At 41.9% G+C, this 25,980-nt stretch overlaps 1 protein-coding gene across 1 annotated transcript in view; it reads left to right on the top strand.

Annotated features, from left to right (window-relative positions):
• The window catches only part of LOC144600986 (kinesin-like protein KIF20B), a 101,998-nt gene extending 76,813 nt beyond the window's left edge, over window positions 1–25,185 (top strand). Inside the window, 9 exon segments of the mRNA XM_078412897.1 lie at window positions 423–574; window positions 1,162–1,317; window positions 3,784–3,960; window positions 5,206–5,406; window positions 6,326–6,394; window positions 11,638–11,727; window positions 21,068–21,200; window positions 24,079–24,218; window positions 25,002–25,185. Of these exon segments, the coding sequence (XP_078269023.1) occupies window positions 423–574; window positions 1,162–1,317; window positions 3,784–3,960; window positions 5,206–5,406; window positions 6,326–6,394; window positions 11,638–11,727; window positions 21,068–21,200; window positions 24,079–24,218; window positions 25,002–25,085 (1,202 nt within the window). The 3' untranslated portion in view covers window positions 25,086–25,185.
• The last annotated feature ends 795 nt before the right edge of the window (window positions 25,186–25,980 follow it).

Here is a 25,980-nt window from a genome sequence, read left to right as displayed (position 1 = left end):
GTTTATTTTCCACTCTTTGCCTTCTTCCATTCAGCCAATCTTCTCTCCATGCTAGCATCTTCGCTTTAATCGGTCTCATCTTCTTTAGCAACATCACTTGTCAGGCAAGACCTCCCCTTCGCAAAACCATGTTGACTTTGGCCTATTTTATTATGTGCTTCTAAGTACTCGGAAACATCATCCTTTCTAATGGATTCTAAAATATTATCAACCACTGAGGTCAGGCTATCCACCGAGGTCAGTATAGCTTCCCTTCTTTTGCTTCTCTTGAACTGTGGATTAACATTTGCAATTTTCCAATCCTCTGGAACCACTCTTGACTGCAGTGATTCTTGAAAGATCACCACGCGTGCCTTCAAAAGCTGTATTGAACACAGGAACTGTATATTTTCAAGATCAAGTATATTGTTTTCCCTCTCTAGAATTGGATATATGGAGGCACCAAGCAAAACAATCTGAGAAGAAATGTGATGCACTTGAACACATCCAGGCAGTGGAAAATGCACGTCAAGGTGCTAATCCTGAAAAATCACAATTTCAAGAAGGAATTGAAGTTTTGAAAAAGCAATTGCTGGTAAGTTTTCTAATTAAACCAATGCTGTCTAGTCAGATGATTGTGGTTCAGGTCCTGCACTCGAGATTTTCAATACACTGCTGAAGAACTGTTGAATAGTTGGAAGTCATTTAGATGGAATGGAAGAATTAAAAGGAGGTCCATTTACTCCTGACCTGGGAAGAAAATGTACTCTTTTCCAGTCCAATCTTTTGCCGGCTCACACCTTCCTTCATTTTCTAAATAATTTAAGGAAACGGCTCTTTCTTTATCCAACTGATTGATCTCCTAGTCATAAGTAAGTCAAAATAAGTAACTTAAAAAGGACATGTTATCTTCAGTTGATGGAAAACTGGCAGCTGAAATGGATTAGAGCGATCCCATTGGCCTATACTGTAGAACTGGATCAAGCAGTTATTGTTATGATTATGAATGTAGGACATTTACAATAAAATAGAAAACTTAAATTTGTCTTTGAATATTGAGAATAATTTTCTAACTATATTTTAATTATTTGCAACTGAAGGTTTTTGAGCAAAAAGTCGTGGTAGTGATGCTTTAACATTACAATGCACTAAAATCAAGTATAACAAAACCAATTTCTTTAGGACATGGAAAATAAGCAGCGATGTAATCGGGAGAAATGGCTTAATGAGAAAAAGCTTCTCTTTATGCAAACAAAGCAAGCAGAAGATCAGCGCAATAAGGAAATGAGAAAATGGACAGAAGAAAGGGAACATTATTCTAAATTGCAGTCAGAAATGGTAAGGACAGTCTATTCAGATTTAATAAATGTTATGAAGTTGCAAGCTTTTTTCAAGTACAAGATTTATATTTTAAAATCAAAACATGAAATGGTTTTAAAAATAATTATTCTACCATTTGATGCTGGTGTACACAAACATAACAATGTCTTGCCTTGCTTTTTTCACCAAGTTTTAAAATTCCATTATTCCTTAGGGAGCACGAGGGAAATTAAGCTATAAAACTATGCCTTCTGCTCTCTCTGACTTTGTTTTCCACTTTCTATAAATCTTGTCCCAGAATTTATCACAGTTTACTTTGAATGGAAACATAGAAACATGGAAAAAAGGTGCAGGAGGAGGCCATTTGGCCCTTCGAGCCAGCACCACCATTCATTGTGATCATGGCTGATCATCCACGATCAGTAACCCGTGCCTGCCTTCTCCCCATATCCCTTGATTCCACTAGCCCCTAGAGCTCTATCTAAAGGGCATGTCCCATTTAGGTGATTTTTTAGGCGACTGCCGGCGACTGTCAAAGTCGTAGCAGATCGGCAAAATTTTCTTTTACCCTATGACAATGACCACGACAATGCCGAGTCAGGTCGACACAAGTTACTTTTTTTGTGAAACTAGCACCTGGCTAAGAGATTAAACCGTCTTCGGAAACATCGCAAAATTCCCACACTTACCTGACTGTCAAACTGTCGCCTCCAATCTACCTGTCAAATGTCCTGACAGTAAATAAATCGGTTAAACAAAACTATCTTCTGGTATCTTCAAATGCCTTTTCATAATTTAATATTATGTGCTTCTAAATGCATCTGCGACAACCTAGCAAACCTGGGGACAGTATGCGACAGCGCCCGCAATAAGCTACGATACCTGGCGACAAGCCAGCTGTCGCCGAGCAATTTCTATCTGGAAAATCTTTCCGCGACGCACCGAGATCTGCTATGATTCATTGAAGATTCCTCACGATCATGTCCACGACACCCCGGTGAATGTTCAGTGACAGCCTAGTCGCCGGCAGTCGTCTTAAAATCGCCCACGTGGGACAGGCCCTTTACTCTATAAGATCCCCTCTCATCCTTCTAAATTCCATGAATATAAGCCCAGTCGACCATCAAAATACTCAATAGAATCTGTCTTGCTCTTTTTGTCTATTTGTGCTTTAAAAAAAATATACAGCATGGAAACAGGCCCTTTGGCCCACCAACCATTGATCACCCATTCACACTAGTTTTATGTTATCCCACTTTTTCATCCACTTCCTACATGAGAGGCCAATTAGCCTGCAAACCGGAGCACCCGGAGGAAACCCATGTGGTCACAGGGAGAATGTGCAAACTCCACACAGACAGCATCCAAGGTCAGGATCAAAACCAGGTCTCCGGCGCTGTGAGGCAGTGGCTCTACCAGCTGTGCCACTCTGCCGCTCATATATACTCAAATTTGAGTTTTGATCTTTTTGTAATTCTACATTCTACTAAGCTATAATCTGGAGTTGGACCAGTGAGGATCTGAATTGCTGGAATAAACATGTGAAGTTTAGTTTAGAAATGTAGTGTATAAACAGGCTCTTCAGCCCATCTGTCACCCGTGCACTAGTTCGATGTTATCCCAGTTTTGCATCATACACACTAGAGGGAATTTCCGGAGGCCACTTAACCAACAAGCATCTGCAATCAGCATTGATCTCTGGTCTCCGTTGCTGTGAGGCAGCGCTGCTTCACTATGCTGCCCACAGTTCCCATAAAATTATTTGATTCTTTTTTAGTGCAATTTCTGTACTTGTAATCTTAAAGAAGACCAGCAGCGTCAGCTAGCTCTTACTCAAGAGCTGAGATCCATTACCCTTGTTCATCATATTCCAAGGACTTTTTTGATGGTGAAATGTGCTGTCCAAAGTGAAAAAGTGTTGTGAAAGGTTTTTCTTTCAGGAAATGAGTTGCACTACACCATTTTAAACTCCGAACATTGCTCAGGGAAGTAATTTTAAGTCGCAAGTTGCTCCGTTGGTAACACACAGTTATAGATTTGTCCTACCATAGTGTGAGTTTATTATTTAAGCTAATGCCATTTTGGCAAGGAAGAATGAAAACTTGCTGCTTTATTCTTTGGATATGTTTAAAGGAAAGATTTCTCTGCACCTTGAGATGGATATAAAAGATCCGATGAACTATTTGGGTAAGAACTAAGTAGTTCTGTCATTCAATTGGCTGCTAATTATTTCTGAGCCCAACCAACAAACCAGTTTAAATAGTCATTTGTTTTATTTGCTGTTCATGCCCCCTTATTTGTTTATTAAATAACCACGCTTCATTTTAAATGGAATGTCCAAATCTTCATCAGAATTACTAAACTAATCTGTCAGCTGTGGAGGACAAGTTCTTAAATAAATGGTAACTGTGTACATTAAATAGGACAGATATTCAGATTATTTGGAACAATTCATCAATTTCAAATTCTTTTATTTTCTTTAAGGAAAACCTAACATCTGAAATGATTAAGAAGGAAAAAGAAATGCTGACGTGGCGAGAAGAGAGAGATAGCTTAGTAAAGGAGTTAGAAGTGCAGCTTGGCAATCTTATTAATAACAATAAACAGAAGGATGAAGAAATTAAACAACTCAAGGCATCTGCAAAGGAGTACCCAGTGGAGGTGAGAGGGAATATTATGTACATCTGCTCTGATTTGATTTAGAAAAACACTTTTACAATACATGCACACTGATGATATAATGCCAACTCAGCAATTCTTTATTCTGGACAAGTTGCAACAAATGGGCTGACAAGAAATGCAAATTCTTGCATATGGATCCAGCAGAAAATATTAAAAAGTTAAAACGTCAGAAGAAGGGTCCAGAGATGCTACCTGACCTGCTGAGTTTCTCCATTCTGTGTCTACCTTCAGTGTATGCCAGCATCTGCAGTTCCTTCCGACATCTTAAATAGTTGGTCAGGTGCTTTAAGAGGTATGGCAACTTATTACCGTGGCAGCTGTTGGAGGGATATTTGTGTTTGACCTACATCTGGCTTCCCTTCCTAATTATAATTCAGATAGAGACAGCGCACGAAGAATCGCGCACAGCAGTGGAAAGTTTCTCTTTTCTCCAGCGATGCTACCTGACCTGCTGAATTTCTCCATTTTGTGTCTATCTTCAGTGTATGCCAGCATCTGCAGTTCCTTCCTACATATTAAATAGTTAGTTGGTCAGGTGCTTTAAGAAGTATGGAAACTGTTGGAAGGATTTTTGTATTTGACCTACATCTGGCTTCCAGATGGCACCCAGTAACCCTCCTAATTACAATTCAGATAGTGACAGCACACGAAGAATCTCATACAGCAGTGGAAAGTTTCTCAAACAAGTCAGCTTATACAGGCTTTGATAGTATATACAGGGAAGCGCTCTGGGTTATCCCAAAATATTTCACTGACCCAAAACACTTGCAGCATTTTATACAATGCTTGCTACAATGTTTACATGCGGATTTTATACATTTGCAATAACCTGCCAGTAATGTACTTTTCTTTGTTGTCTTTGATCCTCATTTTATATCTGCTGGAATCGCCTCTATTGGTCAGACAGCTAGAACTTGTGATTAGAAAGCCATTCCCCCATTTGCTCTGTAAATGGGTATCATAAAGTGACTCCTCTTTTCACGCAACCAATTTTACCAGTATCCTTTACCATTTTGTAAGGCTGCTGGCAATGTATGGCAATATTTCAAATTTGCCCGATTTTCATATAATTTCCAGATGCTAATTTCACATTCTAATCTTAAGAATGATCATGTGGTTAAATAGTTGCATCATTTTATGATATTTATATATAATATATAATCTTGAGTTTAAATGTATCGTCTAATGGAGATTTTATTGATTTTTTAAAAATCTGTTGGTTAGCCTGAAACAGTCCTGGATTCTTCAGAAGTTTCAACAGAAAATGGAACAAAAACAAGTAGATTTCCAAAACCTGAACTCGAGATTCAATTTTCACCTCTTCAACCAACCAAGTTGTCAGTAAAAGAAGCAAGTGGCAATTTGATCAGTGTGAAAATACCCAGACGCAACAATCGAAAAAGAAAAAGCTTTGCAATGGAAGAGGTAAAATAGTTATGTTATTTTATTGTATTTCTACTTTTATGTTCAATATATCTTTTTAAAAATCTAGTTACATTCATGCCAAATACCAGCTCGGAGTCCAAAAACTTGTGCATTCAACAACTAAAGAGAAGTATACAAATTCTAGGCCATCATCCTTTTGTAGAACTGAAGATTCAGTGCTATGAACGGTACCACTCTTTGATGAGAGATGTTAAATCTCTCTGATTCTAAATGCTGTCTGACCCGCTGAGTTACGCCAGCTTTTTGTGTCTATTTTCGGTTTAAACCAGCATCTGCAGTTACTACTTTCACTTAAATCAAGGCTATGTTGGCTTTCTTCAGTGGAATTAAAACATGCCATTGCCCTCCCTCAGTGTGCTGTCCACAACCAACATTTGGTTACTGCATCACTGTTTGTAGACCACAAATGGATTGTAAAACACATTTGCAGGATCATTACAAATTAAAATTGTCTGCTGCCAAGGTCATATGTCTTCAACTGACTTTATGTGAAGGTTTGAGCAGATTAACTAAACAGGATATTTTTCATTGAACCTACAGAAGCTGTGGGAACTGATCTTGTCTTGTTTTATTTGGAAATGATCCCTGCATTGTATAGACTTGCTAAAGTGGTTTCAAAGAAGAGAACCTGGAATTTGCCAACTGCAAATACAGCTTAACAACTGCTTCCTTTGTCATGTATCTCAAAAATGCCTTTAACTATGTGATTTCAGAAATGTTTATACACCATCTTACCAAAATTAAGATTTTCTTAAAGAAAATTTGCTGGTTTAAAGCATTGACGATGTATTTCATTTGATCCCTTGGTGTTAATTTTCAAGAAATATTTCCCAATTACGGTGCAATATTTTTTACGTTTTATGTTTTAATTCCTGTCATTTCACAATTACTCTTCAAGAGTGGTATGCTGTCAGCCTGCTGGAAAAAAAATTCTCAAAAGAAATCCTCAGTAGCTGGTACTTACAAGGTACAAATTAGTATTGCTGACTAAATTAGTAGAATTAGCAAAATAGATTGCTATTTCAATTATAATTCCCTTAATTAATTGGGATTGTTGATTATCCATAATCCAGTGTTCTATTTAAATGTTCATAAGCCTTTCAAGTCTTGGTCTGATTTATCTTCCAGTTCAAGTGTGGGAAGTTGCCATCAACTCTAATAGGATGCAGTTTATAAATAACAAATCTCAACCAAGTATAAAGTTCTTATGAAGAAGTGCCCCACTCAAAAATGTCACCTGTCCAATTCTCTCTGCAGATGCTGCTTGACGCACTGACCACCTGCCAAAGTGAAGACTATTCTGTTGCAATACATTTTGCTGGAAATGTTTATCTGAATTTACACAGATCTCAATATCATTACCATTTTAAGAAAATCAATTAAATGGTCCCTTCAATTTTTAAACTCTAAGGAGTACAATTCCAATTTGTTGAGCCAAATAACGGAACCCTGACAATACTAGTAGTGAATCTTAATGTGAATCTTAGTGAATCTGTAAGGCTTCCTGAGGTTCTGGTACAGATTGCTAGGGAAGCTTATTTATCACTGCTGAATCACCTGTAGGAAACAAAAAACAATTGGATATTATTTCCTAAGATTTACCATCTGCATCTTGTTATTATAATGAGTGCATCAGAATAACTGGTGAACACACTGAAAGTTTGTATGGGACAAATATCTAAAGCACCAGGTACTATCTACCTTCCAGAGTCACCATGTTAAAAGTTTTTGTTTCCCGAGGTAAACCTAATAATAACTTTTTCATGCTTTCATTTGTGGTTCAAAATAAGATAAATTATTTCCCTTAGTTGGCTGGAATTAAATAGAACACTATCTTTTGGTGAACAAATGTGACTATCGTCAAAAAACTGATAACGCAAGTAAATTTAATGAGAGCAAAAAAAATATTTATTTTGAAAGTATAGTCACATTGTAATATTGTTACCCTATTAACAACAAATAGAAAATGTTGCAGCATTCACAAACTCGTCAACATTTGACCTTTTTGCAATTTTCATTTTGCATTATGTTACTATACCTTTCCTATTTTTCAAATTTTCCTTTTAAAATCGATTGCTTTGCTTTAAGGAGGGCAACATACTTTGCACAATGTTCATGTGTGGGGAAAGGGGGTGCATTTATGAATAAAGATCTAATTGCATTATTGTATTGTCAGTATAAAAAGGACTAGCGCTTATATTGGACACGTATGCATTTTACCTTACATAGAAGATAGGTGCAGGAGGAGGGCATTTGGCCCTTCGAGCCAGCACCAGCATTCATTGTGATCATGGCTGATCATCCACAATCAGTAACCCGTGCCTGCCTTCTCCCCATATCCCTTGATTCCACTAGTCCCTATAGCTCTATCCAACTCTCCTTTAAATTCATCCAGTGATTTGGCCTCCACTGCCTTCAGTGGCAGAGAACTACACAAATTCACAACTCTCTGGGTGAAAAAGTTTCTTCTCACCTCAGTTTTAAATGGCCTCCTTTTTATTATTAGACTGTGGCCCCTGGTTCTGGACTCCCCCAACATTGGGAACATTTTTCCTGCATCTAGCTTGTCCAGTCCTTTTATATTTTTATACGTCTCTATAAGATCCCCTCTCAACCTTCTATACTCCAGTGAATACAAGCCCTGTCTTTCCAAGCTTTCCTCGTGTGACAGTCCCGTCATCCCGGGGATTAACCTCGTGAACCTATGTTGCACGGCTTCAATAGCAAGGATGTTCTTCCTCAAATTAGGAGACCAAAACTGCACACAATTCTCCAGATGTGGTCTCACCAGAGCCCTATTTAACAGCTGAAGGAACTCTTATCCACAAATCCTCTCGTTATGATGGCCAACATGCCATTAGCTTCACTGCCTGCTGTACCTGCACGCTTACTTTCTGTGACTGGTGTACAAGGACACTCGGGTCTCCTTGCACTTCCCCTTTACCTAATCTGACACCATTGAGATAATAATCTGCCTCCTTATTTTTGCCGCCAAAGTTGATAACCTTATTTATCTACATTATACTGCATCTGCCCACTCACTCAACCTGTCCAATTCACCCTGCAACCTCCTAACATCCTCCTCGCAGTTCACACTGCCACCCAGCTTTGTGTCATCTGCAAACTTGCTAGTGTTACTTCTAATTCCATCATCCACATCATTAATATATATTATAAATAGTTGCGGCCCCAGCACCGAGCCTTGCGGCACTCCACTCACCACTGCCTGCCATTCTGAAATTGACCCATTTATTCCTACTCTTTGCTTCCTGTTTGCCAACCAATTGTCTATCCATGTCAATACCCAACCCCAATACCATGTGCTCTAATTCTGCTCACCAACCTCCCGTGTGGGACCTTATCAAAGGCACATGATATAGCATTCAATTTTTTAAAGTTATTTTTCTTTTTCAAGGTATGTTTCCCCTTGTATTCATCCACTCAAAATATCATTACTGTTTTCCATCATTGTTAATTTCTCCCAAATGTGAATGGTCTTGCCACATTGCTTCTCAGTACCAGCCTTTCCAAAGGATACCAAGTTCACAATAACATTTAATGCAATAAACTATTGTCAAAGAAGAGGGAAGGAACTAAATTTAATCTCAATGCCTTTGAATAACAATGCAGTTCTCCGGGATGTTGCCTGTGCTAGTGAAGTTGCAAAGATTTTTGTCAAGGCCTCTGGAATCTTCTGTCTTAACCTGCGATGGATCCTTCAGGCCCTAGAGAATTATCCAACTTAATGTTCTTCAAGAGTCCCAACATCACCTCCTTCTTGATCTCAGTACGTACTCTCATATGTGTGTTCTCCATACTGATATTGTCTTCCAGGTCCTTCTTTGAACACCGATGCAAAGTACTCATTTATTACCTTGTGCCTCCAAGCACAAATTCCCTTCTTTATACTTGAGTAGTCCAACCTTCTCCCTGCTCACCCTCTTGTTTTTAATGTAAGTATAAAAAGCCTTGCCATTTTCTTTAATCCAACTCACCAAAAATATATCATGGTCCCTTTTGGCCCTTCTAATCACCTACTTGAGTTCTTTCCTACTTGCTTTGCATTCCTCAAAGGTCCTATGGAATTTCATCTATTGAACCCTTGCAGATGCTTCCTTTTTCTTTTTGACTAAATTTACAGCCTCTGGTAATCTAAGGATCGCTTACTTTGCCATCCTTTTCCCTCCTCACTGGAACCTTAACCTGAACTTGGAAAAACTAGCTGTTAAACAATTCCCACATGTCAGGCGTGGAGTTGTTCAATAACAATGGCTCCCAAATAACTCCTGCCTAATAATGTTGTAATCTGTTTTACTTCAATTTAGTACCTTCCCCCAAAGTCCAGATTTATCCCTATTCAAAACAATCTTAAAACTTGTGGAGTTTTAATCACTGTCCCTAAAATACTCTTCCATTGCAATACCAGTCACCTGGCCAGGCTAGTTTCCCCACACCAGGTCCCTCCTTGAGTTAGATTATTCACATACTGCTTTGGAAAACCCTCTTGGGATTAACTTTACAAATTCTGCTCCGTCTCAGCTTTTTACATCAAATCAATTCCAGACAATTTTGGGAAAGTTAAAGACGCCACTATGACGACTCCATTGCGTTTACATCTTCCTGTAATCTGTCTACATATCTGTTCCCCTGTTCCTTGCCCAACTTTCTCTCATCTTTCACAAGAGGCCACACACCCTAACAAAATACCTGTGTGGCAGACCCATATAAGCCAAATTGGATTCTGAAAGGGAATCAACCCAAGTTCTAGGCTCACAAGTGTGGAGGAAAATTGTTTAGAAGATTTTGGATTAAAAATGTAAAAAAATTATTTTCGGTTATTTGAAGCTCATAATTGAGATATTTTGGGCTATATTTTTTGCATGCTTAATCAAAATTGCATTAAAAATTTGAGATTTTAGTAATGTACATGGATTTGTGATTGGTCACTGCTGATCAGTTAACAGTTTTTTTGAGTTGTTAGTTCACTGTTAGATCTTTGAAAAATATCAATTACTGAGAGGGGCAGCACAGTGACATAGCAGTAGAGCTGCTGCCTTCGTGCCAGAGACTTGGGTTCAATCCAGATTATGCGTGCTGTCTATGGAATAGTACACTCCCTGTGACCTCGTGGGTTTTCTCCGGGTGCTCCAGTTTCCTCCCACATTCTAAAGACGTACAGGTTTGCACATTAATTGGCTTTGGTACAATTGCACATTTTCCCTTGTGTGTGGGATTTTGTTAGTGTGTGGGGTGGTCACTGGTCAGCGTAGATGCGGTGGGCCAAAGGGCCTGTTTCCATGCTGTATTTCTAAAGTAAAGTCTAAAGATGTGATGCATTTTGGGTGTGCCTTGGTCAGAAGGGGTAAAAAATAAAGTGCCCTTTTGGTGTTAATAATAAATGGGTGCTACAGATTGGTTACTCTTGACTTTTTTCTGATATTTCATACCATTTGATTTTTGATCAGAATATTGGACAGAAGTTAACACTATATTAACACAAGAGATTTCATTTTTATTCCAGTACATTTAATTGGATACATTGATGTGCATAGGTTCAATCTATTTTTAAATAATGTAAAATAGTTTAATCTGGTTTTAATTAAACAAATGATATTTCAAAAAAAATTATGTACCATGAATAAAATTGAAAGTACAGTTCAGAATTTAGTGAAATTTAATACGATTTTGCACTTTTTTTAGTTAAGCAACAGAAATTTATAGCAAAAAACAATTTATGCTTTTTGGAACTTGTTTTGGAAACCTCTACAATGTGAAGGGGTAGGAGATGGTGATGTTGCAGAATTAAATGAGTATCAGATAAAGTTTGATTGACATTTATTTTTCTTCAGCATTTTGACTAAGTATACTATGCTGGTGCAATATAATGAGATCAGTGCCTGATTACAAGAACTATTCAATTCAGCTTCAGGAATTACATAGTCCATTTTTCTAGTCGATGTACTGAATCAAGATGAGAGAATCTTTTTTTTTTATGGCTTTCAGAAAGCTGAGAATTAGGGGAAAAAAATCTATCTGCTAAGTATTCATTACATCCAGCATGAAGGTTGTGATCTCTTAATCTCCATCACCTCTCCCAACACATGCACAGAAGTTGTCCTCTTGTTATCATCTTCTAGTGATTTCCTTTCCTGGGGAAATGGAGCTCATGCTTAATATTTTCATGACCTTTTACCTTTCTTTTGTACTCAGAATGATGCTGACTGTGAAAACAAACAAAATACCATTATATCTAAAAAGATACACAAAGCATCTCCCACCATTATCAACATTGCAGAGAAGGTATGTCTACCTATTAAATTCTAAGAAGCTTGTTAATGTTATTAACATGTTCATACAGTATAATTGTTTGTAACTTTCTTTCATGATTGCAATAATGTCTCTTTTCATTGCAAGGGAAGGATGTGCTTTAACTGAGCCACGCTGATATATCTGTAAAATCTGTTATAGAATTATACATTTAGCCTGAAAATGACTGCGACATATTAAATGGCTCAAATGTTTACTGCAGTATTAGCACATTTTCTTGAACATCACAGTTCCTCCACATTATTCCAGTGTTTCACCGAAAAATTAATTGAATAACATTTTTTTTTTTAAACAATAGAAAGGCACCATCCTTGTATTCATCGGAAATTGGCGTCAGTAAACCCTTGTTATAATGGACCTGGGGGGCGGGGGGGGTCCATTATTTCCGATTGTCCGCTACCATTAAGGGATTATTATTGTATACGTAGTGTCATAGAAACAAAGAACTGCAGATGCTGGTTAATACACAAAGACAAAATGCTGGAGTAACTCAGCGGGTCAGGAAGCATCTCTTGAGAACACAGGTGATTTGTAGGATTTTGGTTAGGCTGCATTTTCCAATGGATGTTGTATGCACTGATTTTAGCAATGCTTTTGATAAGGTGGGCTGATCTAACAGATTGAGATGTAAGGAATTTGCGATGACGGTCATATGGATTCAGAATTGGCTTATTCATCGATGACAGAGGGTTGTGGTAATGGTGGATTTTTTGACTGGAGGTCTGTGATCAATGCTTGCCTTAATTGTTAAGGGCATTGAAAATGAGTCAGGGAGTCATGATGCAGGCCCATAGGTCTTTGTTTGGTTAGGCTGCATTTGGAGTATTGCGTACAGTTCTGATTACCCCATTTCAGGAAAGATGTAGAGGCTTTGGAGAGGGTACAGAGGAGGTTTTCCAGAATGCTACTTGGATTAGATGGTTTCAGCTGCAAGTAGAGGTTGGACAGACAAATTGTTTTTCTCTGAACCTTCGGAAGTTGAGGGGAGACTTGAAAGCAGTATATAATTATGAGAAACATAACTAGGGTAGTCAGTCAGAACCTTTTTCCTAAGGCAGAAATGTCCAACACTCGAGGTGAAAAGGGGAAAGTTTGGCACAGACAGGGCTGAAAGGCCTGTACTCGTGCTGTACCATTCCATGTTTAAAATTTAGGGCATGTTTATTTTCAAATAAGACACATAATTTGAAAAATGCAATAAAGCTCAAGTCTCATGAAGAAGCCAAAGTCTTTACGGACTATCTTGATCAGTTGGTAAGTGCACTGAGGAATTGTTAATAGAGTTTTGTGCGGAGAAGTGCAAAGTATTGCACTTTGGGAAGTCAAACCCGGGCAGGATCTTCACAGAATTGCAAGGCCCTGGGGAGTGTCGTAAAGCTGAGGGATCTAGGAGTGCAGGTACATAGTTCCTTTAAAGTGGCATGCGGGTAGATAGGGTAGTCAACTAGGCTTTTGGTACATTGGGCTTCATCCGACGGTATTGAATGTGGACGTTAAGATGTTTTGTTACAGTTGAACAAGAAGTTGGTGAGGCTGCATTTGGAGTATTGTGTTCAGTTTTAGTCACCCTCCTATTGGAAAGATGTTAAGCTGGAAAGAATGCAGTGAAGATTTAAGAGGATGAAATGAGTTGAGTGTCTGAGCTATAGAGAGAGGTTGGGCAGAGTAGGACTTTATTCCTTGGAGCTCAGGAAGATGAGGTGTGATCTTATAAAGGTTTATAAGATCATGAGGGGAATAGTTAAGGTGAATACACAAATTATTTTGCCCAGTATTGGGGAATCAAGAACCAGAGGACATATCTTCAAAATGGGAGTTGGAAAGGTTTAATAGAAACGTGAGGGGATTTTTTTTTTCACACAGAAGGTGGTGGGTATATGAAACAAGCTTTTTTCACACTGAAGGTGGTGGGTATATGAAAGGAAGTAGTTGAGGTAGATACTATAATAACATTTAAAAGATACTAGACCAAGTGGACCCGTTGGGCCCATTCCTCGTGGGGGGGAACAGGGAAGGGGAGAGGGTGTCACTGAGCGAGCCCTGGACCCAAAGCCTCTCCTCTATTGGTGTAGTACCATCAACCCCCCCACTCAATCCCTCTTATCCCTTCTCCCACTGACCCACTCCATCCCCCCCTACCCACTCCCACCTGCCCCTTCCCCACTTGCCCCACCCCCACTTGCCCCTCCCCTACCCCCACTCTCACCACCCATGCCTCCATCCCCATTTCCCCCACCCCTATTCCCCTCACCTCCCTCCCCTACCCCCACTCTCCCTGCCTGCACCCCATTCTCCCCCACCCCAACCTTCCCCACTCTCCCCCATTCTTCCCTTCTCCCCACCCCCACTCTCCCTGCCCGCACCCTAAGTGGGGTTGAGGGTGTGTGGATGGAGTGGGGTTCTTACAAAAACCTGAAACCAATTTAAGTTAATGCAGCACAGGTTTGGGGGGGTTTAAGGGGGATTGAGGGGGGAATGGAGTGCGTGAGCGGGGTTCTGAAAAAAAATCCCAAACACAATTTCAGTTAATGCAGGAGAGGTTTGGGGGAGTTTTAACGGGAGGTTGAGGTGGGAATGGAGGGGGTTTGAGGTGGGAATGGCGGGGGGTTGAGGTGGGAATGGAGTGCACTCCTCCCCCCTCTCTTCTTCCCCCCTCTCCTCCTCTCCCCCTCTCCTCCTCCCCCCCCTCCTCCTCCCCCCCTCTCCTCCTCCCCCCCCCTCTCCTCCTCCTCCCCTCCTCCTCCTCCCCTCCTCCCCCCTCCTCCTCCCCCCCCTCTCCTCCTCTCCCCCCCCCTCCTCCTCCCCCCCTCTCCTCCTCCCCCACCTCTCCTCCTCCCCCACCTCTCTTCCTTCCCCCTCCCCCTCCCCCCCTTCACCCGCACCATCCCCCCTCAGCATTGCCGTCAGTCGGGCGGGTGCCCCCCTCATGGAGCGGGAGAGGCGACGACACCTCCCAGCAGTCAGCGCGGCCCGATCTGAGGAATGGCAGGCCCGAGGCATGCCGGGACGGGCGGCTGTGATAGGTGAAGCTTTGAATCAGGTTCCTTCAGACTGATTTTTCAGAGCGCTAAACACTTAAAGTCATAGTGATACAGTACTTCGGCCCAACTTGCCCACACCGGCCAACATGTCCCAGCTACACTAGTCCCACCTGTCTGCGTTTGGTCCATATCCCTCCAAACCTGTTCTATCCATGTACCTTTCTAACTGTTTCTTAAATGTTGGGATAGTTCCAGCCTCAACTACGTCCTCTGGCAGCTTGTTCCATACACCCACCACCCTTTGTGTGAAAAACTTGTGCAAGGTCTGCCAAGACTTACTGGATCTCCCTGTTGCTAACCATTTTAACCCCTTTCTATTCCCATTCGGACCTTTCTATTCCCATTCGGTCCTGGGCCGCCTCGCACAAATTGTGAGGAAAAACACCTCGTATTCCACTTGGGTATTTTATAACACGGTGGTATGATAATTGAATTCTCTAATTGTAGCTCTAACAATTCTTTGCCCACTTCACCCTTCCTTTCCCCTGTGCCCTACCTAGACTCGCATCCATTTCTCCCTTCCCTCTACATTTCCTCCTCTGGCTTCACGATTCGCAGCTCTCCAATACTTTTGTCTTGCACCTTTTTGCCATCATATCATATCATATCATATATATACAGCCGGAAACAGGCCTTTTCGGCCCACCAAGTCCGTGCCGCCCTGCGATCCCCGCACATTAACACTATCCTACACCCACTAGGGACAATTTAAAAAAAAAAACATTTACCCAGCCAATTAACCTACATACCTGTACGTCTTTGGAGTGTGGGAGGAAACCGAAAATCTCGGAGTAAACCCACGCAGGTCACGGGGAGAACGTACAAACTCCTTACAGTGCAGCACCCGTAGTCAGGATCGAACCTGAGTCTCCGGCGCTGCATTCGCTGTAAAGCAGCAACTCTACCGCTGCGCTACCGTGCCATCTCTGGGCCTTGCCTATCTAAACTCCCCTTTGCCCGTGTTCACATATTACCTGCCACGCTTGTACTGTCCCTCCTCCTTTCTACCTTTATTCTCCCTCCCCTATGATCAATCTGAAGAAGAGTCCCAACTCCAAACATCACCTATCCATATTCTTCACGGATGCTGCGTGACCCTCTGTGTTTTATCCAGCACTTTGTGTCTTATTTTTTTAAAAGACATTTGTAATAAGAAAGATTTGGAGGGAAGAGCTTTCCTCTCTGCCTCCGTGCAGCTGAGGTACCACACAGGATGCCATGTGTTAGGATGCTCTCTATGGTGCAGCGATAGAATGTCGTCAGCAGCTGTTGGGGCAAACCAGACTTCTTCAGTATTCTTAGGTAGAACAGTCGTTGCTGTGCCTTCTTGACCAGCGCAGCAGTGTTATTGGACCATGTTAAGTCCTCCGAAATGTGAGTGCCCAGAAACTTGAAGCTGGACACTCTCTCCACACTGTCCCCATTGATAAAGATCGGGGCGTATTCCCCGTTATGTGACCTACGGAAGTTGATGATCAGCTCCTTGGTCCTGGTGGTATTTAGGGACAGGTTGTTATCAGAGCACCAGTCCACCAGGTTCTGCACCTCCGCTCTGTATTGTGTTTCATCACCGTTGATGATCAGCCCGATCACCGTTGTGTCGTCTGCAAACTTGACAATGGTGTTGGTGTCGAATGCAGGAATACAGTCGTGTGTGAAGAGGGAGTAGAGCATGGGGCTCAGAACACAGCCCTGTGGTGTGCCGGTACTCGGTGATAGTGGAGGACAGGTGCGGGCCCATTCTCACTGCCTGCGGTCGCTCCAGCAGGAAGTCCAGGATCCAGTCCCATAATGACGGGCTGAAGCCTAGCTGGTGGAGTTTTGTGATGAGCTTGGTGGGGATGACCGTGTTGAAGTTAGAGCTATAGTCAATGAATAGCATCCTCACGTACGTGCCCTGTGAGTCAGGACAGTGTGAAGAGCCAGAGAGATAGCGTCCTCTGTGGATCTATTTGCCCTGTATGCAAATTGATGTGGGTCCAGTGAGTCAGGGATGCTGGATTTGATGTGTGAGAGGACCAGCCTTTCAAAGCACTTCATGACTATAGGAGTTAGGGCAACCGGGCGGTAGTCGTTCAGGTTGGTGATCTTTGCTTTTTTCGGCACCGGCACTATGGTAGCCGACTTCAGGCACTTGGGGACCGTAGCCAGAGATAGTGACAGGTTAAAGATCCTGGTGAATACCTCAGCCAGCTGTTCAGCACAGTCTTAAGTACCCTTCCTTGAACTCCATCCGGGCTTGCAGCTTTGTGTGGGTTGACCCTTTGCAGAGTGCGTTGTACTTCCTGTGTGCTCAGTTGCAAGACCATTCCCTCCGCCTCGGCTGGGGTTCTTCCACTCAAGGTGGTGTTGCCAGTTTCGAAACGGGCAAAAAAGGTGTTTAGCTCGTTGGTCAGTGCCATATTGCTGTGGGGGCAGGCAGGGCTGCTCTTGTAGCCAGTGATGTCCCTGACACCCTGCCACATGCTTCTGGTGTCCGTGGTGTTGGAGTGGTCTTCCACCCGTTGCCTGTGGGTGTCTTTGGCCCTTTTAATACCGTGTTCAGGTTTGATCTGGCAACATTGCATGCTGAAGTGTCACCAGATTTAAAGGCATTGTTGCGTGCCCTCAGCAGGTTCTGTACCTGCTTATTCATCCAGGGTTTCCGGTTTGGGAACATCTTTATTTCCTTGTCCCTAGAGCTCTATCTAACTTTCTCTTAAATCCATCCAGTGATTTGGCTTCCACTGCCCTCTGTGGCAAAGAATTCCCCAAATTCACAACTGTCTGGGTGAAAAGGTTCCTTCTCACCTCAGTTTTAAATGGCCTCCCCTTTATTCTAAGACTGTGGCCCCTGGTTCTGGACTCGCCCAACATTGGGAACATTTTTCCTGCATCTAGCTTGTCCAGCCTTTTATAATTTTATATGTTTCTATAAGATCCCCTCTCATCCTTCTAAACTCCAGTGAATACAAGCCTAGTCTTTTCAATCTTTCCTCATATGACAGTCCCGCCATCCCAGGGATCAATCTCATGAACCTACGCTGCACTGCCTCAATTACAAGGATGTCCTTCCTCAAATTAGGAGACCAAAACTGTACACAATACTCCAGATGTGGTCTCACCAGGGCCCTATACAACTGCAGAAGAACCTCTTTACTCCTATACAGAAATCCTCTCGCTATGAAGTCCAACGTTAGCTTTCTTCACTGCCTGCTGTTCCTGCACGTTAACTTTCAGTGACTGGTGTACAAGGTCACCCAGGTCTCGCTGCACCTCCCCCTAACCTAACACCATTGAGATAATAATTTGCCTCCTTGTTTTTGCCGCCAAAGTGGATAACCTCACATTTATCTATATTTTATATACTGCATCTGCCACGCATCTGCCCACTCACTCAACCTGTCCAGGTCACCCTGCAACCTCCTAACATCCTCTTCACAGTTCACACTGCCACCCAGCTTTGTGTCATCCGCAAACTTGCTAGTGTTGCTTCTAATTATGTAGGTTAATTGACTGGGTAAATGTAAAAATTGTCCCTAGTGGGTGTAGGATAGTGTTAATGTACGGGGATCGCTGGGCGGCACGGACTTGGAGGGCCGAAAAGGCCTGTTTCCGGCTGTATATATATGATATGATATGATATGATAATTCCCTCTTCCAAATCATTAATATATATGGTAAACAGTTGAGGCCCCAACACCCAGCCTTGTGGCACTCCACTCGCCACTGCCTGCCATTCTGAAAAGGACCCGTTTACTCCTACTCTTTGCTTCCTGTCTGCCAACCAATTTTCTATCCTTGTCAACACCCTACCCCCAATACCATGTGCTCTAATTTTACTCACCAATCTCCCGTGTGGTATCTTATCAAAGGCTTTCTGAAAGTCTAGATACACTACATCCACTGGCTCTCCTTCATCAATTTTACATGTCACATCCTCAAAAAATTCCAGAAGATTAGTCAAGTATGATTTCCCATTCATAAATCCATGCTGACTTGGACTTATCCTTTTATTGCTATCCAAATGCACCGTTATTACCTCTTTAATAATTGACTCCAGCATCTTTCCCACCACCGGTCAGGCTAACTGGTCTGTAATTCCCCGTTTTCTCTCTCGCTCCTTTCTTGAAAAGTGGGATAACATTAGCTATCTTCTAATCCACAGGAACTCATCCTGAATCTATTGAACATTGGAAAATGATCACCAATGCGTCCACTATTTCTTGAGCCTGGGATGCAGACCATCAGGCCCTGGGATTTTTCATCCTTCAGTCCCATTAATCTACCCAATACTATTTCTCGCCTAATGCAAATTTCTTTCAGTTCCTCTACCCCCCTAGATCCTCTGTCCTCTAGTACATCTGGGAGATTGTTTGTGTCTTCCTTTGTAAAGACAGATCCGAAGTACCTGTTCAACTCTTCTGCCATTTCCCATAATGATACCCATAATAATTTCACCCGTGTCTGCCTTCAAGGGACCCACATTTGACTTTGCTACTCTTTTTCTCTTAACATATCTAAACAAGTTTTTACTGTCCTTCTTTATATACTTGGCCAGCTTCCCCTCGTACTTCATCTTTTCAGCCCGTATTGCCCGTTTTGTTACCTTCTATTGTCCTATGAAAGTTTCCCAATTCTCTGGCTTCCCGGTACTCTTTGCTGTGTTATACATCTTTTCTTTTAGTTGTATTCCACCCCTAACTTCCCTTGTCAGCCACAGTTGCCTCCTACTCCCCTTAGAATCTTTGGAATCAAATGATCCTGCGTCTTCCGGATTATGCCCAGAAATTCCTGCCATTGCTGTTCCACCGTCATTCCTGCTAGGATCCCTTTCCAGTCTACCTTGGCCAGCTCCTCTCTCATGCCTTCATAGTCCCCTTTGTTCAACTGTAACACTGACACTTCCGATTTAACCTTCTCCTTCTCAAATTGCAGATTAAAACTAATCATATTATGATCACTACCTCCAAGCAGTTCCTTTACCTTGAGTTCTCTTATCAAATCTGGTTCATTGGACAACACTACATCCAGAATTGCCTTTTCTCTGGTAAGCTCCATTACAAGCTGCTCTAAGAATCCATCTCGGAGGCACTCGACAAACTCTCTTTCTTGGGGTCTAGAACCAACCTGATTTTCCCAGTCTACCTGCATATTGAAATCCCCCATCACCACAGTGGCATTTCCTTTCTTACATGCCAGTTTTAACTCCTGCAGCAACTTACACCCAACATCCGGGCTACTGTTTGGGGGTCTGTAGGTAACTCCAATTAGTGTCTTCTTGCCTTTACAATTCCTCAACTCAATCCACAGTGACTCTACCTCGTCAGTTCCTATGTTACCCCTCACTGAATTTCGTCCCTCACCAGCAGAGCTACCCCACCTCCTCTGCCCACCTGCCTGTCCTTTCTATAGGATGTATAACCCTGAATATTAAGTTCCCAGGCCCGATCCTCCTGCAGCCACGTCTCTGTAATCCCCAAAATGTCATAATTCTGATAAATAGTTTTCTGATAATGAGGCAAAGATCGCCGCTTGAAAGGAAAAATTGCAATTTTTTTGAGTATTCAAATATAATTAATGAATGATATTCTTAATAGTCAGTCAATCAAAATATTTTATTTCTACCATGTTTAAAATGAAAAGCAGCTGTGTCATAATTGCCTGTTGGATCGTATGTTCGGATACTTGGGTTCAATAGAAATTCTGTTCAGTATGTCAGATATAAGATTGTGGACATTTAAAAGATTAATGCCAAAGTTCTAGTGGGTCCCGATTAAGTTTGTTGTGTGCAATGGAGTGACAATATCCAATATCCATCTTCTATCAAAGTAAATTGCTAGCTAAAAGATGAATGAAACTGGGCGGCATGATTTGGGCGGCATGGTGGCGCAACGGTAGAGTTGTTGCCTTACAGCGAACCGAGACCCGGGTTCGATCCCGACTACGGGAGCTGGCTGTTCGGAGTTTGTCTGTTCTCCCCATGACCTGCGTGGGTTTTCTCCGAGATCGTCGGCTTCCTCCCACACTCCAAAGACGTGCAGGTTTGTAGGTTAATTGGCTTGGTAAATGTAAAAATTGTCCCTAGTGGGTGTAGGATAGTGTTAATGTGCGGGGATCGGTGGTCGGCGCGGACCCAGTGGGCCGAAAGGGCCTGTTTCCGCGCTGTATCTCTAAACTAAACTAAAAACGTGGCTGTGCCGTAAATATCACGGAATCTGCCATTAAATTGACAATATGGCGGTACACATTTATGGAGCTACGGGGACTAAGGTCAAGATTTATTGTTTCAGGGTGTAAACGGTACAGCTGACAGCTTGGAGAAAAGTCCTTCAGTTTCAAGTGTCAGGTCACACAAAAAGGATGGAACTTTGCAGAAAATTGGAGATCTATTGCAAAATTCTCCAACAGTTATTCAGAACAAAGGTCAGTACTCCCAATTTTGACTGCCAATCTAAGGTACAATTTGTACATTAAGACCATACAAATAGTAAACTTTGCATCAGGTTAGATACAGCATAATAACAGAACATGTTTGATATGGATTATCGTAGTTTATTTTTAATTATTTAGATTTTGGTCGATATTATTTTAACATTCTTTTTTTTTTTTTTTGTGAAAAAACTAGTGTTTGACTTAATATAATACTACCTAAAGCAATGTACCATTAAATTGTGATTTTCATTAACATAGAAACAGAAAATAGGTGCAGGAGGAGGCCATTCGGCCTTTCGAGCCAGCACCGCCATTCATTATGATCATGGCTGATCATCCACATTTAGTAACCTGTGCCTGCCTTCTCCCCATTTCCCTTGATTCCATTAGCCCCTAGAGCTCTATCTAACTCCCTTTTAAATTCATCCAGTGAGTTGGCCTCCATTGCCTTCTGTGGCAGAGAATTCCACAAATTCACAACTCTCTGGGTGAAAAAGGTGCACACATTACTACAGATGTGGTCTCACCAGGGCCCTATATAACTGCAGAAGGACCTCTTTACTCCTATACTCAAATCCGCTCGTTATGAAGGCCAACATGCAGGTTTCTTCACTGCCTGCTATACCTGCATGCCTAATTTCAGTGACTGGTGCCCAAAGACACCCAGGTCTCGTTGCACTTCCCCTTTACCTAATCTGACACAATTGAGATAATAATCTGCCTCCTTGTTTTTGCCACCAAAAAGGATAACCTCACGTGTATCTACATTTTACTGCATCTGCCATGCATCTGCCCACTCACTCAACCTGTCCCAGTCACCCTGCAACCTCCTAACATCCTCTTCGTAGTTCACACTGCCACCCAGCTTTGTGTCATCTGCAAACTTGCTAGTGTTACTTCTAATTCCATCATCCAAATCATTAATATATATTGTAAACAGTTGAGGTCCCAACACTGAGCCTTGTGGCACTCCACTCGCCACTGCCTGCCATTCTGAAAATGACCCGTTTATTCCTACTCTTTGCTTCCTGTCTGCCAACCAATTTTCTGTCCATGTCAGTGCCCTACCCCCAATACCATGTGTTCTAATTTTGCTCACTAACCTCCCGTATGGTACCTTATCAAAGGCTTATTATTAACTTAAATCGCCATGTATTTGTTGCATGCCTTGTTCATGTGATAGGACCAGAGTTTGGCCATTTGGTCCATTAAGTCTACTGCACGATTCTAGCATGGGGATCTAACTCTCCCCCGCAACCCCATTCTCCTGTCTTCTACCCATAACCCCTGACAATAGACAATAGGTGCAGGAGGAGGCCATTCGGCCCTTCGAGCCAGCACTGCCATTCAATGTGATCATGGCTGATCATTCTCAATCAGTACCCTGTTCCTGCCTTCTCCCCATACCCCCTGACTCCGCTTTTCGTAAGAGCTCTCTTGAATGCATTCAGAGAATTGGCCTCCACTGCCTTCTGAGGCAGAGAATTCCACAGATTCACAACTCTCTGACTGAAAAGGTTTTTCCTCATCTCAGTTCTAAATGGCCTACCCCTTATTCTTAAACTGTGGCCCCTTGTTCTGGACTCCCCCAACATTGGGAACATGTTTCCTGCCTCTAACGTGTCCAACCCCTTAATAATCTTTTATGTTTCGATAAGATCTCCTCTCATCCTTCTAAATTCCAGTGTATACAAGCCTAGTCACTCCAGTCTTTCAACATATGATAGTCCCGCCATTCCGGGAATTAACCTAGTAAACCTACGCTGCACGCCCTCAATAGCAAGAATATCCTTCCTCAAATTTGGAGACCAAAACTGCACACAGTACTCCAGGTGTGGTCTCACTAGGGCCCTGTACAACTGCAGAAGGACCTCTTTGCTCTTATACTCAACTCCTCTTGTTATGAAGGCCAACATTCCATTGGCTTTCTTCACTGCCTGCTGTACCTGCATGCTTCCTTTCAGTGACTGATGCACTAGGACACCCAGATCTTGTTGTACGTCCCCTTTTCCTAACTTGACACCATTCAGATAATACTCTGCCTTTCTATTCTTACCACCAAAGTGGATAACCTCACACTTATCCACATTAAACTGCATCTGCCATGCATCCGCCCACTCACACAACCTGTCCAAGTCGCCCTGCAACCTCATAGCATCTTCCTCACAGTTCACAGTACCACCCAGCTTTGTATCATCTGCAAATTTGCTAATGGTACTTTTAATCCCTTCATCCAAGACACTCGTACTAATGAAGAATCCATCTTTCTATGTCTTAAAAAAATCAATTGACTTGGCTTCTACATTCATCTGTGGCAATGAATTCCACAGATTCACCATCCTCTGACTAAAGAAATTCCTCCTCATCTCCTTCCTAAAGGAATATCATCATTATTAACAAGTAGAAATTAATTCTGAGTCTATGACCTCTGGTCCTATATTCTGCCACATGGGGAAACATCCTCTCCACATCTCATTATTCGGTAAGTTTCAATGAGGTCTCCCCTCATCCTTAAACTCCAGCGAGTACAGGCCTATAGCCGTCAAACGCTCATCACAAGAATGGGATCATTCTTGTAAACCTTCTCTAGACCCTCTCCAGAGCCAGCACATCCTTCTTCAGATATGGGGCCCATAATTGTTCACAATACTCCAAATTTGGTCTGACACAGCATTACATACCTTATTTTGTATTCTAGTCCTCTAGAAATAAATGCTAGCATTGCGTTTGCCTTCCTGACTACCGATTCGACTTGCAAATTAACTATTTGGGAATCCTGCACCAACACTGCCAAATCCCTTTGCACCTCTGATTTCTGGATTATTTCCCACTTGTGGATTGCTTGTTTATAATTTACATATGTTTTCAGCTAAAAGGTTCATGGAATCATTGAATTCCCCCAAGAACCTAAACATGGAATCTTCCTATAACAATTCAAAACCAAAAGGATCAAGGCGGAAGCTGTATACACAAGATATATCATCACCCATGTATTTCCCATCTCAACCAGTAAGTGCATTTTTAAGCAAGTATTTATTTAATTGAACTGTTTGAATAATATTCAATGAAATTCAATAATATTTGTATGTACATTATTAATTTTGAAATATTAAATATAATTAGGGCTAGAATTGGGAAGTATAATTTTGATTGTAAAACTAGAATTGACATTCATGGTAATAATTACTCATGAATAATAGAACCATTACAATTTTTTTTAGTGCATTAGCTAAACAAACAGATTTCATCATCTCATTGCAATAGATGACAGCATATTTAACATAATTGTAAACTAATAATACATTTGTTCAGTTTAGAGATACAGTGTGGAAACAAGCCCTTTGCCACAGAGTCCTTGCTGACCATCGATCACCCATGCACTAGTTCTATATTCAAACTGCTACTAGGGGCAATTTACAAGTCAATTAACCCACAAACCTGCACATCTTTGGAATGCGGGAGGAAACCAGAGCACGCGGAGTAAACCCACACGGTGACAGGGAGAATGTACAAATTCCACACGGACGCCACCCGTAGTCAGGAAGGAACTTGGGTCTCTGGCATTGCAAGGGAGCAGCTTGACTGCTGTGCCACTGTGCTGCCCTTATAAATAACACTCCACACATTAGTCAGGATCTAGAATGCTCAGAATATCCCATGATTTGCAGAAACCAGCAATCGGCAATTAGCCAGCAATTAATGGCAGTAATGATAGTGTATTTGAAATATCACAAGCTTTAGTCATTCAAATAAGTTTAGTTTATTTAATCAGAAAACTTTAAAATATTGCAGATAATAGAGCTGACAGAAAAAGAAAGTGATCATTTGATCATGAAGAGACGATTACGAACAAGAACGAAGAAAATGACAAGGTGATCTTTGTATACTGAATGATTTTTGTATCTTTTTAATTGCAATCATTGTATCTATGTGGACCTCGGCTGTAAAAAGAGGTGTAAATATTACTGGTTGCTTTTTTGCACGGTATAATTTTTCCCTTAATTCAATAAAAAATGCATTCTGAACATACAATTTGAGAAGCTATTTAAATACTGGCAGCAATGTGGTTTCATAGATAATTTCATTGGTAAAAGACACAAGAAGCAGATTTTCATAAAATATATTTTTATGTCAACATAAATTTGGTGCTCTTGTTTCCTCCATTCTCATGGCAGAGCAGCTTGTCGAGGTTGCTTCTGACAAGGATGGACCCATTGACCACAATAAGCCAAACTGAGCACATCACATATTTGTCAGGATCTAGATACTGTGGTCAGGCAATCTTCAAGTCTGAAAAATTGCATAACGTGTAGAAAAATGTTTCAATTTTGAACACCCTTGATAGCATATTTAGGACATGATTCTAAAGTCTTGTTAAATTAATGTTACATGAAACATGATCATGGTGATTAAATTATGGATAACTAGACCAAGTGGGTCCAAATCTCTCCTGCGGGCCTCTCCTGAGGCAAACCCTCCCCCCAACTGACAATCCTGCAGACCCAGCAACCCTCTCCAACATACGAAGCCCGTTGCCTGAGGCCATGGGCGGACGAGGTGGGACTGGGAAGGGGAGAGGGTGCCACTCACCTCGGTCCCGTACCGTCAGCGCTGCAGCCAAAGGGAGCCAAGGACCCAAAGCCTCTACTACATTGGTCTAGCACCCTCCCCCACCCCTCCACTCCCCTCCGCCTCGCTCACCCAACCGATGCCCTCCCAACATAAACAGGCCCCAACTGCGGTCCGCGGACCCGTTGGGGATCTGGCGCCC

The sequence above is a fragment of the Rhinoraja longicauda genome, chromosome 16 (assembly GCF_053455715.1).
Source record: "Rhinoraja longicauda isolate Sanriku21f chromosome 16, sRhiLon1.1, whole genome shotgun sequence".
NCBI classification, from domain to species: Eukaryota; Metazoa; Chordata; class Chondrichthyes; order Rajiformes; family Arhynchobatidae; genus Rhinoraja; species Rhinoraja longicauda.
The sequence above is the reverse complement of the archived record's forward strand: the minus strand, read 5'-3'. Positions and strand labels throughout refer to the sequence as shown.